We start from the raw sequence: 14,324 nt of genomic DNA on the forward strand, positions 1-14,324 counted from the left end.
TCTATGTGACGTGTTACGACACTGGAAACAATAAAATTCACATTTATCAGCCTTTCTGTTATTGAAGGATGCCAAAGATTTGATATAGCGAAATCTATGTACTATGTGTAAATTTCTTTACGCATCCTGTGGTCTTCCGACTCCATTTCAAAAAACCTTACAACACTTTTCAAAGAAACAATACGTACAAAATGGAATCTCTGAAAGAACTCCTGGCGGGATTCTTATAGAAACTCCTTCTGAAGGAACTCGTGATAAAATCCCTCAAAGAACTTCTAATGTAATCCCCAGAATAGCTTCTGATGTAATCCTTAGAAAAAAATGTGATTTAATCTCTGGAGGAGTTCCAGGTGGAATATCTAAAGAAACTTTTAATGTAATATATAGAGAAACTTCTGAATGAATCTCTGTAGGAACTCCTGTTGAAATTTCTGAAGAAATTACTGATAGTATTTCTAAAGAAATTCTTAATGGAATCCCTGGAGTAACTTCTTACGCAATCCCCAAAAGAAATCCTGATGCATTTCCTTTAGGAAAACCTGATATAATCTCTAGAAGAATTTCAGGTGGTATCCCTGATGAAACTTCTGATGGTATCTCTCGAAAAACTCCTGATGAAATCCTTTTAGGAGCTGCTGCTGTAATCCTTGGAGGAATTTCTGATAACTGAAATCTAAACTCCTTATGATATCCCTAGAATAAATCCTAATGGAATTTCTATGAAGGAACTATGGATGGAATCTCTAATGAAATCCCTAGAAGAACTCTGATGGAAGTCCTAAAGGTACTCTTGATATAATCCATATAGGCGGCATCCACAAATTACGTAACGCACTAGGGGGAGGGGGGGAGTAGGCTCAAGCGTTACGGTTCATACAAAAATTTAAAAAAATCATACAAAAAGCGTTACGGAGGGGGGGAGGGGGTCAAAAATTTCCAATTTTAGCGTTACGTAATAAATGGACGCCGCCATAGGAACTCCTGATGGAAACATTTGAGGAACTTTTGATAAATTTCCTAGAAGAGTTCCTGATGAAATCCCTTGAGAAATTCCTGATAAGATTCCTGATAGAACTCTTGATAGAATATTCTTGAAGTAACTCTTGATATGAAATCATTTGAGGAATTCGTGATGATTTCCGTAGAAAAACTCCTGATGGGATTCCTAAAAGAACTTCTAATGGAATCCCTGATAAGATTCCGGATGGAACTCCCCCTGATATTCTTAGAGAAAGTCATCATAATATCCCTAGGACAAATCCTGATGACATTCCTCGAGAAACCCCTTAAATAATCTCCAGAGCAATTCCTGATAGAATATCTTGAGGAATTTCAGGTGGAATCTCTGAAGAAACTCTTGATGGACTTCCTGGAGAAATTGTTCATAGAACTCCTGATGAAATTCCTAGAGGAGTTCCTGGTGGAATCACTGAAGGAACTCCTGATGCAAACCCTGTTGGAATTCCAGATGGAATCAGTGAAGTAACTCCTGATGGTATCGCTGGAAAAACTTTAAAAGTATTCCCCCCTGGATGAATTGCTGATAAAAATCCTGATAGATTGCTTGTAGGAATTCCTGGTACAATCCCAGGAGGAATTCCGTATTATGAAATCATCGGTAGAACTGCTGGTGTATTTGCTAAATAAATAGGTTAAAGATTGTGGGAAAACGCCAGTCGAATATAAACAACTCGATAGCGCACATTTGCTAGATCACCATGTCGATGGGTCGATGGGGACGGGCCTGGTGTAGTGGTTAGAGCGGTTGTCCGACATTTCGCGGTAAACCATTCCGCGGTCAACCATTTCGCGGTTGATATCATTTTGCGGTTTACCGTCTTGCGGTTAGTACCATTTCGCGGTATGCCGTTTTGCGATCTATACCATTTCGCGGTGTGGTTTTTCTACGAGTTGCACTGAAAACTGTTGGCATTATCACTAATAATATTTTCATCGGTGATTTACCCTTCTTTTGAACACAGGCAATCCTTCAAATTGCACTGTTAGGATAGATAAAACATCTCGGTCCAAACCGCGAAACGGTACACCGCGAAATGGTACTGACCGCGAATTGACATGCCGCCAAATGGTACTAACCGCGAAATGTCGTACCGCGACATGACAAACCGCGAAATGATACACCGCGAAGTGGATTACCGCAAAATGTTATACAATCGGTTAGAGCTCATGCCTCTCACGCCGAGGACCTGGGATCGAATCCCATCCCCGAGAGAGTCACGTATGATCTAAAAAGGTTATAGTGACGACTTCCTTCAGAACCTTTGACCACTGCCGATTCACATTCAACTATCACATGACAAACATACAATGTGGTGTCTTATTTGATAGTTGTGAATATGATAATGCAACTTGTTTCAATTGTTCAGTTTTTGCGCAGCTATGATTCAAAACACTTGTTTAGTAATACTGACTACAGTAACCTGAATCGTCAGGACTTTCTATTTATTCTTTCGTAATCTTACACTTTATCTCACGACATCACACATCACAGGTCCAATCAACAATATCACTTTTTGTATGACTTCAAACTTAAGAGAACGAAAAATCCACAACCTGTATAAGCTAAAATCACTGCATTTTTTGTACTATCTTACCGTATGTACCTTTCTCACACTCAAATCCACCCCAAAGACAAAGGATGCTAGCTTTAAAATGGGCAGCACGTTAATGCTACAACTATCATTATCATTTGATCGGTCATCATCATCATCGTCATCGATTCGGTAATGTTATTTTTATCATTATGTATATTCCAACTGACGATGGATTATGCATACACTTGCCTGTCTTACGATTAGGTTCTCCCATTCTTCTTCCTCTGTCCGTACAAAAAAATCCGACTCGGAATGCTAACCGCGAACGATGATCGAATTGCCAAGAGTAAATCATTTGAAAAGTAATGTGTTTCTAGCAACCAACAAACAAACAAACAAATGGTGCGTGTGAGAGCGCGAACGACGTGATTATTAGTTGGTAAATGATAAATCTTATCCTAGTTTATTAAGGCAAACTATTTTTAATATACAAAAAAGGTATAGAAAAGAGGTTTGAAATGGATCAAATTGCATGAATGTGAAAGCTACTGGAATAGTTTTATTAATTTTCAAAAGGAACGAAAAGAAACTGACTAAGCATACAAGCAACTAATTTAACAAATAGATCCGATAAGAACTATATTATCCTTGAAAAAAAAATGTAGTTACAAACCAAGCAAACAACAGTAATGAAACAAAACAAATGAAAAAATAAACAAAAAATGATTCAAAATACTTACCGTTGTAAAAACTCTCTATAGAAAGAATACACCACATCGCAATAATGTTAAAATCCCAAATGAACGTTTTCCCAACATTACGGAGTCATGTGGGTGTCCCAACATTCCAAATTGAAGGACACCATGAATAATTCAATAATAAATAATTTTCTTTATTTTTTTCATCCCATATTTTCATCAGTTTTGCGTTGAGTTTGTTATGTATCCACTTTAGATGATTTGATATTCAGGGCTTTTCACTCGGCTATTTTCCTCCAATGTTTATTCGGCCCATGGAATCGACCAGAAATTGCTCCAGTGATTTTTTAAGAAATGCATAAAGGAATTTGCTATAGAAAATCCTTGAGCACTCCAATGTACAAGTAATTTTCACAGATATTACCCTGAAGGACTACCCCAGAATTTACTTCTTACCCGATTTCTCAAGTTGTTGGGATCATCGAAAGATTCCGAAAGAAAAGACTATTCAATGATTTATGAAGAATTTCAACACCGATTTTCCAGTTCTACTTCCGGTCATCATATTCATCAAAGAACTTACATGTTCAAGACTACATCGGCTTCTTCCAGGAAGTCCTCCGTGGATTATTGTTGAAAAAAAAATGACATTTAATAAATCTTTCAATAAATTCGACCAGAGATTATGAATTGTCCATTTAAAATTCCATACCAGCCAGTGCTACACCTACAACAAATATTCCAGTAATGCCCCTCATCATTCCTACATAAATTCCTTCAGAGATTCCGTCTGATGGTTTTCAAGGATTTAGCTTTACAAAATTACAAAATTATTGATGGAAGAATGACTTGATTATTCTCTTTCATAACATCCTTCGCTACAATTTGAGGGTGACGCTCCAAGGTTTCCAGATAAAGATAAATTTTGGGACAACAACTCTTTACAATTGCCTCATATAAACCCACAGTTTAATCATTTCATTTTGCCTTCAACAGTCCCTCATCAGTCGGCTGCCGGCCTATCTGACCGTGCAGTTCGTGCGGTTCCAGTACAAGGGCAAGGAAGGCATCAACGCCAAGGTGCTGAAGGACATCAAATTTCCGATCGACTTCGACGCGTTCGAGCTGTGCACCCCGGAGCTGCAGGCGAAACTGTCGCCGATGCGCGCCAAGTTCAAGGAAGTCGAGGACGCCGAACTGGAGCGCAATCTCAAGGGCAAGAACAAGACCAAGGCCCAGCTGGAGAGCGAAAAGCCGAAAACCATTCCCCAGCCCTACTGCTTCGACGATGGTATGTTTGGGAGGTTGCACTATACGGGGGTCTTGGTTATTTGGCATAAAGGACTTTTAACATAATCGTAATTTGGCATAACATTGTTTCATCAAAGTCAGGATTTTTTTTTAAAAGAAGGTATATAATTCTGCTTATGTCAAATGGCCATTGTGTCACCGTTGTTATGACAAATGTCCATTACTTGGTCTCTATTTCAATGCAAGTTTTTAGTAGCACTCTATTTTTTTACGGGTGAACTTTAAAGTCTCTATTTTAACCAAAATGGTTTATAAAGTCAGTTTCTTCCTTATTCTGCCAACAGCGAAACTTGCTTCCAAGTTCTAGAGGTTCCATAGAACCTTTCAGATTATTATCGGTTTTTTTTCCTCGAGGCTAAGCGCCAGAAATTCCTCTAGTGATTCCTCCATCAAGTCTTCCAGAAATTCTACCAAAGATGTTTCAAAAGATTCTTAGTAGAATTTCATCAGAATTTTCCCCAGAAAATCCTTGAACACTCTAACGCTTCTACTTCCTGTAGTTTCCTCAAGAATGACTGTAATTTTTTTTTCCAGAGACTATCCCAGATTTTCCTACTGGTAAATCATAACTTATTACTCCACTGATTTCTCAAGTTGTTGCTATAAGAAATATTCCATTTTTTTTTTTCTATCTATTTTTAACTTATCTATATTTATATCTACACTCTCTCCTACTCTTTTACTCTCACACCGAGCAGGTAGGAGAGAGCTCTGCTGTTAGTGAGGCTAGTTGCCTGCGAAGAGGGTCAGTTTGTCTCAGTCACCATCTGATACTGACGGAGGATGGATGTGCTCCTCAAAGCACGGTCCTCCGTGAGGCGTCTTCTGGTGGCTGGACGGGTTTTTTGTGGAGGGGCTGGGAATCGAACCCATGACCTTCCGCTTATGAAGCGAAAGCGTAACCTCAAGGCTACAGACCCCCCTATATTCCAAAGTTCGAAGAAAATCGACAAAAAATTATTGCAGCTTTTTTGAAGACATTCGTTTAGGATTGTTTCCAGGAAAATTTACAAAAATCCTACGTCTGTTATCCTTTCAGACATTTTCATTCTGATTAACTCAAGAATTCATCCACATTTACTCCAACAAATTACTACAAAAATTCCTCCAGAGATAATTCGACGAAATATATTAAACAGTCTTCCTATGTTCAACTTCGGTTCAAACCTTGCAACTTGTGTTGAACCGCGAACGAGCTTCGTCTCTATACCAGTGTACCATGCCAAACCCGGTACATGGGTATTGTCGATTTCACCCCAAGTTGGACTCAGGGTTACGTCGAATGATGATGGTGTCTTCGGTGCACTTGTTCCTTCAGGGTGACCAACGCACCGGGAAATCGGGAAAACCGGGAAAAAGCCGGGAATTTCAAATCCCCGGGAGAAAACCGGGAAATATACGGGAATTTCAATTAGCACCGGGAAAATTTTCCATACCAAGTAATGTTTCAATCAGCACAATCTATATTTCTAATGGATTTTTACTATAGCTTCTGAATTTGAATCCCAAGTTAGTCAACAACGTCTGGGGATGTTATATGGAAACATATTCTTTATACAAATGTCAGCACGTGCTTTAATCCAGTAAATACCATAAAGTGCCGTAATTCAGCGCAGTTAAGGAATGAAACGATTCAAATGGTTAATTAAAAATGAGTGTTGCATCAACAAAAAAGCTTTATGAGTGGATCGCTAGCAAATCTGTTGTAGATTATGGGAAAAAATATAAACTAGAGTATATTCATAATTTACAAATGTAATTTTATTGAAAAAGTTCACTTGTCGAAATTGCCTAATTCCGCGCTTTTTTGAAACGCTTTTCCATATTCCGCGCAGAAGAATGCCTGATTCCGCGCACTGGCGAAGCAATCAAATTAATATTAATTTTCATGTAAGGCAGTATCCATTTATTACGTAACGCTGAAATTGAACATTTTCAAGCCCCTACCCACTCTGTAACGCTTTTTGTATAAAAAAGGTAAAGTTTTGTATGAACCGTAACGCTTCAGTCCACGTTAAGTTTTTTTTCATATCTTTTTGACTATCACATGAAATAAAGATAAACATTTGTTATGGTCTTTTTAATACCATTGGTACGTGTAAATTTCGTTTAGGGGAAAGTGGGGCAGTTTGACCACCTTAAGGTGAAGTCGATAGAAGCGCAGACAATAAATTGTAATATTCGGTTCTTTTTATGATTTTCAACAACTTTCAGCGGAATTTGGGGCAAGTGTGCCACCTTAAGCAAATTGTTCTCTAACTTTGCCTAAAGCTTATTAAAATTCACCAATTTAGCGTCATGATGTTAGTTTCAAATCTTTTCATAACCATTGTGCCATTTGAAAAGAAAATAATTTCAAGAAGTATTAGTTTTGGAGCTTCCCAAATATCATCCAAAATAACCTATTTTTCGACACTATGGGGCAAGTGTGCCACCTATATGGGACAAGACGGCCACCGAATGAACATCGCATGTAATTCTACTTGTAATGAAATTTTCTTTATTTCCAATTAATATTACTTACAATGCAGACGCCAATTGATAATTAAAAAAAAAAATAAGTTTACCGTAATAAGGGGATGCTTTATAACAAGGAGGTATTTGAGAAGGCACAAGCAAGACGGTTTGTTTTCGTGACGCCAAGAAGTTTTGCTGTCAGTGTCAGTTTTGTGTTCAGTCGAGGATGGATTACCAACTGGTGAGTTCGTTTCATGCTTGTGATAACACATTTTTTCTTGAAAGCGTAACTTTTAAGCAATATTAAAACAAACTTTGTATGGTTCGTCACTATAAGTGTCGGCATTATGCTTTTTTCTTATACAATTTCAATATACATATATTTTTCTCTTTTTGACATTATTAAAAATTATCTTTTGAATTGTTCGACATTGTGAATGTTGACGTATTTTTTAAAACTTCTACCATATCGAGACAAAATGCACAGTAATACTCATATGTAATTTTCAAACAAACGATGTATAGTTCGTCACTATAAGTGTCGGCATTATTCCTGTTTCATATAATTTAAAATATATACATGTAATTTTCAGTTTTCGTCATTAATAAAAACATCTTTTGAATTGTTTGACATTATAGATGTTGACGTATTTTTTAAAGCTTCTACCAAAAACTTCTCGAGACAAAAATACAAAAATAGCTTTAAATATAAGTCGTATATTTCCCCCTTGTCCAAGGATCGCATCATCGACCAGAGGTGACTCTCAGATCTTTTCCTCCCTCACTAATAAACATCCTTCCCGTGGTGATTGTGGAGATGCAGAGGTATTCTCGGTCTCTAGAAGCAACAATCATTACACCCTAAGATTCCTTCCCCATCCCAACTGACTGTAAGGACTTGGCCGGCGCCGTTTTTGATCAATAATATTAGATCTGCTAAAATTGCAATTCGAGAATAAGCGGAAACTCCCATCCCTTATTCATTTGGATCGTAGTGCAATTCTTACCAGTTCCGATCAATCACGGAGTAGCAACCATTGACATGTACAGTCAGTATATGCTATGCTATGCTATAAGGGGATGCTTTATAACAAGATTTAACGCATGCGTAACTCCCTATTACTCAATTCGAATAAGGTACCGTGGGGCAAGTGGGTAATGGAATTCGCATAGTTGAGATTCTTCAAATTCTAGAGACTTTAAATTGAAACAAATGAGGTCGTGTATATTTTTTAGCCTGACTCCCACCAAATATAAACAGCATGCTGAAATTGATTTTTATGAAAAATTGAAGAAAAAAATACAGAAAAAGTTTTTGAAAAATGTCTTCTTACTTTTCACTTGCCCCAAAAGTGGGGCAAGTGAAAAGTTTACCGTTTGGAACAATAAATTCAAAAACAAACAGTTATATTCACAATTTCTATTAGCTTTAACATTTTTTAAGGCTTCCCAATGAACAATAACATAAGTAACATGTAAACAAAGAAAATGTTATTCTTTTCACTTGAGTTTTCTTCTGTTCAGTTATATTAGTTGAAATGATTCGACAACATTATAACTGCAACATTTCCAATGTTAGTTCTTACATTATAGGACAGCAATTGCATTTCTGCTCTGTAGAATTTCCACCGCTCGTTATTTGTTTTTGAGAAAGTCGGAACACTCTTCGGGAGAAATCAAACGGAATCCTTCAATAACGTATTTAGAATCTTTTTTATGTGGATAGACCTATACCCCATTTTTATGTTTTGAACTAGCTTTACATAGACATTCCACGAGATTTCCGTGTGTTCTCTAATATTGCAACTTTTCAGTCAACGTCTTCCTTTTAATTGGCTGCCCGAAGTAGACATATTAATATTGTTATGTTTGGCAACATCTTTTAGAGAAGTTCCATAATTTCTAATAGCTTTTAACGCTTGAGTATAGTGTTTCTTGAATTATCAGCACGTTATGTTTTTCTTATGGCTACGAACCATGTTTACTTATGGCTACTTAAAGAGAAAACACAAATTCAATTTCTAATGATAAACTTTTCACTTGCCCCACCTGATAATAAAATTGACGGTGTATAAATTTAGTTATTTTTAGGTCTACGTCGAATTAATTCTAAAACATTTTTTATTGCAGTTTGAAACTGTCACTGAGGACAACTAAGAAGTGGTACAGGAAATTATTTTCCGCAACTTTTTTCCACCGAAAATATTAAAATAAGATTGTACGCCGCCAACTTGTTACGGAGTAACAGTTGACAGGTTAACAATTTTTCGCTCTATTATGCAATAATGGCTGAAAAATCTCAGAAATTTCTTACCTATCGTAATGTTCTTAAAGGCCTCAAAGGTTTACGCATGAGTTTAAAACGTTAATTCATATATTCAGTAAAATATATCAATTGTTTTCACTTACCCCATTTACCCACTTGCCCCGCGGTACCTTAATCAAAATGGTTATTTTTGTCTCCATTCAATACAATATATGTATTACCCTTATGTTACGGCAAATATGTGTACTAATAAACTAGATCAGCACTAAATAACGGTAAAATATTGATGTAGATATGTAGAACGGTACTTAATAAGCCGAAAAACATGTTATTATTGAATATTTTGATAAACAATCACTTTGGGGGGCAAAAATGTCAATTATTCCCCTATTATACTTTAGAAACTATTACTAGTGCCACAAATAACTTCAAATGCCACAATAACTTACACATTTGAATAGTTTCACGATGTACAGCACGTTAGAAAAATCTGCTAATAATTTACCTTTCACCATGCTATTTAGAAACAACGAAATCTTATAAAAATCCACTCAAATTTGGTTGTCTTTACACAAGTCGATGTAAATACGTGAAAAATAGAGCAATTTTCAACATATTTTGCCAATTGTATTGTGAACCATAAGGGAACATATTGTTAAACTCAAAGAGAAAATATATATTGTAGTTTTTATAAAAAGCAGGGGTGGTACACTTTCCCCTATGGCACACTTGGCCCAAAGTCCGCTAGATCAGTACACTAGATCGTAAACTTTAACGAATGATTAATTTTTCAAAATTTGTCATTTTTCGTGTCGATTTTCTATCGATGGGGTGATATGAACGCCCTATTCTAGGTTGAGAAATTATCTCATAGAATCTAAAAATTTAATTATTTTGTTCACTAAACAGGAAAGTTATTAGTATTTAGAAACAATCTGTACAAAATATTAGAGTGCGTGAGTGCGTCGTAATTTATGAAAGACCCTTATTTGTTGTTTTCTCAATAAGATTATAAGGATTGTTTAATATGCAATCAAACAACATTGGCAATGTTATATGTGGTTCACAATGTTAAGTAAATTTTGTGTGCACAGATGTATAAAATAATCCGTTGGGGCTAAAACACGTGGTATTTTTCGGATTTTCAGAATTGTTCACACAACAATTTTTAAATTTTTATGCACTTTGATCATTGGACAATCTTTTTCTCCCACTAAAATGACCACGTGGTTTCTGGACGGCCGCTTCTATTTTCCCTGTAAGTGGGCTTTCCAGATGTTCCGCTTTGTACGTGAAACGTACTTATTTATGCATGAAGATACTTTTCAGAGTAATAGCAGATGTGAAGACGAATATAGCATGGTTATCTTGTTTGTTGTTCAATGAAGAACAGTGCGCGGAATTAGGGCATTATGGAAAAAAGCCGTGACCTCATTCCGCGCAATACTTTTTTGGATAGTACTCAATAATTATGCTAATATTTAATAAGATTTCATAGAAGCACTATGAAACATATCTGTAGCAAGTAGTTCCATTGAATATTGCATAAAAAATAAAACATTTTCAATATAGAAATCGCTTTTGTTTTTGTCCTACAGTCTTAGCACGGACGCTAAGAAAATTAGAAGAATGGCGTCTACTTAGACGGGCCTCCACTGATTATTTTTTTACGCCACAAAAAAGTGTCTTATTTGCTTTTATTTGCGATTCAAAATTATTCTAAATGAAAGAAGCATCAAATGGCATAAAAAGTTGCTGCAATATTAATCTCTATTTCCGTATATAAATAATTTTGTATGAAATGCGCGGAATTAGGCAATGCGCTGAATTAGGGCCCTTTACGGTAATTAGCCAATAAATTTAAAAATTTTAATGATGGAACATCTTGCAAAAGGTGTTTTTTTTTTTCATAGTTTCATGAAGCATTTCATGTTAAAAACTAAAATGTTTGGATGTTATCAATTACATTTCTCTCAGCAAGCTTGCAATGGCCTGATGCCAAACGACCTTTCACCCTCAATGTCTATGCCACATGGCCCCTATACATTACAAAATTTAATTAAACAACCTTATCATACTTTACAGACTTGGGTAGCAACAACAGCGGTTATTACACCTTGCAAGCGGTGCTGACCCACCAGGGAAGGTCCAGTTCTTCCGGGCATTACGTGGGATGGGTTCGTCAGAAGGGTGACCAGTGGATCAAGTTCGACGACGACTACGTGTCCCCGGTGGATACGGAAGCGATCCTGAAGCTGTCTGGCGGCGGTGATTGGCACTGTGCCTACGTCTTGGTGTACGGTCCCAAAATTCTGGAGATCCCGGTTGATGAGGAAAAGACTGCAACCGATGCTGCCGGTGGAGATGCTTCCGCCACGACGGAAACAAGTTCGGGCGAGAAAATGGCTGTTGATTAGATAAGTTTGTTTCCGCAAGTACTATATTTGTTATACAAGAAAAGCATGATTTCCCATCATTGGCTACGCTGAACTTTTTCTTTTTCTTCTTTTGAGCATATTCTATAGTTTTCAGTGCAGTGCATCATAACACAAGATTAACCGAACAATACATTACCACATGTCCTGTTTTGAAATAAAAAAGGACCATCAATAATACTTTTTGATGTTTTTCGTTGTTCCTGATATTTTGTCCCAAGTCCTTTTTTATAAGCAAAATATAATCCCAAGCGCAAGCTTGGGATTATATTTTCCAGGGAGCGATGAGTTTTGATGATTGATCGCTGTTGTTAGTAGCCTTGATTAGATGTTGGGTGAATTTCAAAGCAATGGCAACCTTTTTATTACAAAATTTAGATTTTGTCTTCTGACCTAAAGATTCTGGTTAAACTACTGCATAGTACGGCTATCACTCATCAAAATTACTTTCACTTCGGGAAAATATAATTTCAATCTGGCGAGAAGATTACAAACTGAGGGTGGGTTAGGAGCACAGTCAGTCCCTTGAATGTGCAATGTGGGGTAGTAATTGGGAATGCCATTGACGGTTTGTAATCTTCTATGAGGTTTTCGAAAACCAACAGGGCGCGTGCACCGGGTTGCGGATAGGAGCAAAGGGAGATCAATAGCATCTACTTAAAATAATAGAACAAAAAGCCGTTCCATGATTAGGTAATGTTTAGCGATCTTCTATGGTGTTCTAGTACTATAAAATTCTTCACTCACTGGGAATTCTGGCCTTGATAATATCAATAGTGCTAAACATAAAATAATACCTAATACTCAATAAGTACAATGTAGTTTCAATGTAATAATAAATGAAATAAAATCAATTTTCTATACTTGACAAGGTTTTGAAGACAATCAATGAGTGAAATAACTACCTATTAGAAAAGCCACATCAGCTAAGGCTATACATATACAAATGTTGGTCATAGGGTCATGGCGAGCATTCGGTATGTATGTCTATGACTGATTCTGATCTAATAGGGGCACTAGAAGACCACGCGGACAATTTCGAAACAAATTATTTTTATACATCGGTCTTATGATCCGAAAGGCTCAGCTATGCTGTAATGCCATTTTTTAAGCTATTCATTAGTGCTGTTTAATTGTTTATTATTCTAACAAAACTACATAATTATTCATTACTAATCACTGTTCCTAATTCTCTCTTTCTCACCTTCTTATCTGTTGCATGTGTGACGACGAAGATCCCTCGGCGCGTACGTACCTAAATTATCACAGGGCGCATACGAATATCGAGAGGAAATGTCAAAGAACAGAAACCTGTCAGAAAGGGCAAAACATCACGATCGATTACGTTGCAGATTTGTGAGAGATTCAATCTTAGTGGTAGATTTAAAAAGAAATTTCTTGATTTCTAAAATTTCTTAAAGCTAGTATTCAATTTGAAGTTGAGTGAATTTGAACCTAAATGTAAGTGTAAAACTGAACATATATAAAAACCTATTACTTACCTAATATGAATTTGTAAATCTAGTTACGACACATCAAACACATACTACTAGCTAAATTTGTAAAACTAAAGGATTAGTACGGAGGAACTGTTAAAATTGTAAGTAAACTTGTTATCCAAAAACATACAGCAATTATAAAATAAATTAATTACAGCTAAAGCTGTCCCAACCAACTTCGAGTTTTACCCACGGGACTTCTAAAAGAAAACAGTTACAACATCCTTTAGAATTTTAACACCGCATAAGCAATGGCGGATAAAGGGAATGACTCGCAGATGCCACGAAATTGCGCTTCATGCTCCAAGCCCGACGAACACGATGATATGGTGGCGTGTGATGCATGCCATGAATGGCATCATTATTCATGTGCGCGGGTCGATGCAACGGTTCAAGATCGCAGTTGGAAATGTGCATCCTGTGAACTCCCTAATGATCCGAACACCAATCAACACCATATTGGTGTGACGGAACCAAACAAGAAAGGTGCGAAACCGAAAGTGCCGGCAGTACAACCGGAGAGTTTAGCTGTTCCGCCGAAGAAGCTGGTGGCGAAGTCTTCAACCGGCAGCAAAGTCAGCCGCAAGTCGAAGAAGGGTGAGGCTAGTACTACATCGAGTGCCCGGATTCGACTGGAATTGGAGCTAAAGGCCGTTGAAGAACAACAGCGAATAAGAGAAGAAGAACTGGCAGCGGAGAAAGAACTTCAGGACCTCGAACGGAAGCTTGAGGAGGAATTGCGGGAAAAGGAGTTGGCGATCGAAGCGAAAAGGATCACTGATGCCAAGGCCGCTCTAAAGAAGAAGATGGAAGTGGAACGCGAATACAGGAAACAGCAGATGGCGATAAGAAGGCAGTCAGAGGAGGAGAAGGTAAAGTTAATCCGGCAGGCATCCGAGTATGGCAGTGGCAGAGGTAGTTCGATCGGTACGGATACCGGTTCCAAGGATAAGGTGGAGGATTGGCTAAAGAAATCGACGCAGCAGACAGCGGGACAATCAACAGAGTTCACGTCAGCAGTCGACCCTAGTAATGGTCCGAAGCAGGTATTTGTCGAACAAAAAACTAACCATCAAGCTACAATCAATATTAGGGACGATAGG

The 14,324-nt window shown here is 37.3% G+C and overlaps 1 protein-coding gene across 1 annotated transcript in view; it reads left to right on the top strand.

Annotated features, from left to right (window-relative positions):
- The window catches only part of LOC5573452 (ubiquitin carboxyl-terminal hydrolase 14), a 44,103-nt gene extending 32,201 nt beyond the window's left edge, over nt 1–11,902 (top strand). The window contains exons 7-8 of the mRNA XM_021847965.1: nt 4,250–4,544; nt 11,373–11,902. Of these exons, the coding sequence (XP_021703657.1) occupies nt 4,250–4,544; nt 11,373–11,704 (627 nt within the window). The 3' untranslated portion in view covers nt 11,705–11,902. The remainder of the gene's footprint in view (nt 1–4,249; nt 4,545–11,372) is intronic.
- The last annotated feature ends 2,422 nt before the right edge of the window (nt 11,903–14,324 follow it).

The sequence above is a fragment of the Aedes aegypti genome, chromosome 2 (genome assembly GCF_002204515.2).
Source record: "Aedes aegypti strain LVP_AGWG chromosome 2, AaegL5.0 Primary Assembly, whole genome shotgun sequence".
Taxonomy (NCBI): domain Eukaryota; kingdom Metazoa; phylum Arthropoda; class Insecta; order Diptera; family Culicidae; genus Aedes; species Aedes aegypti.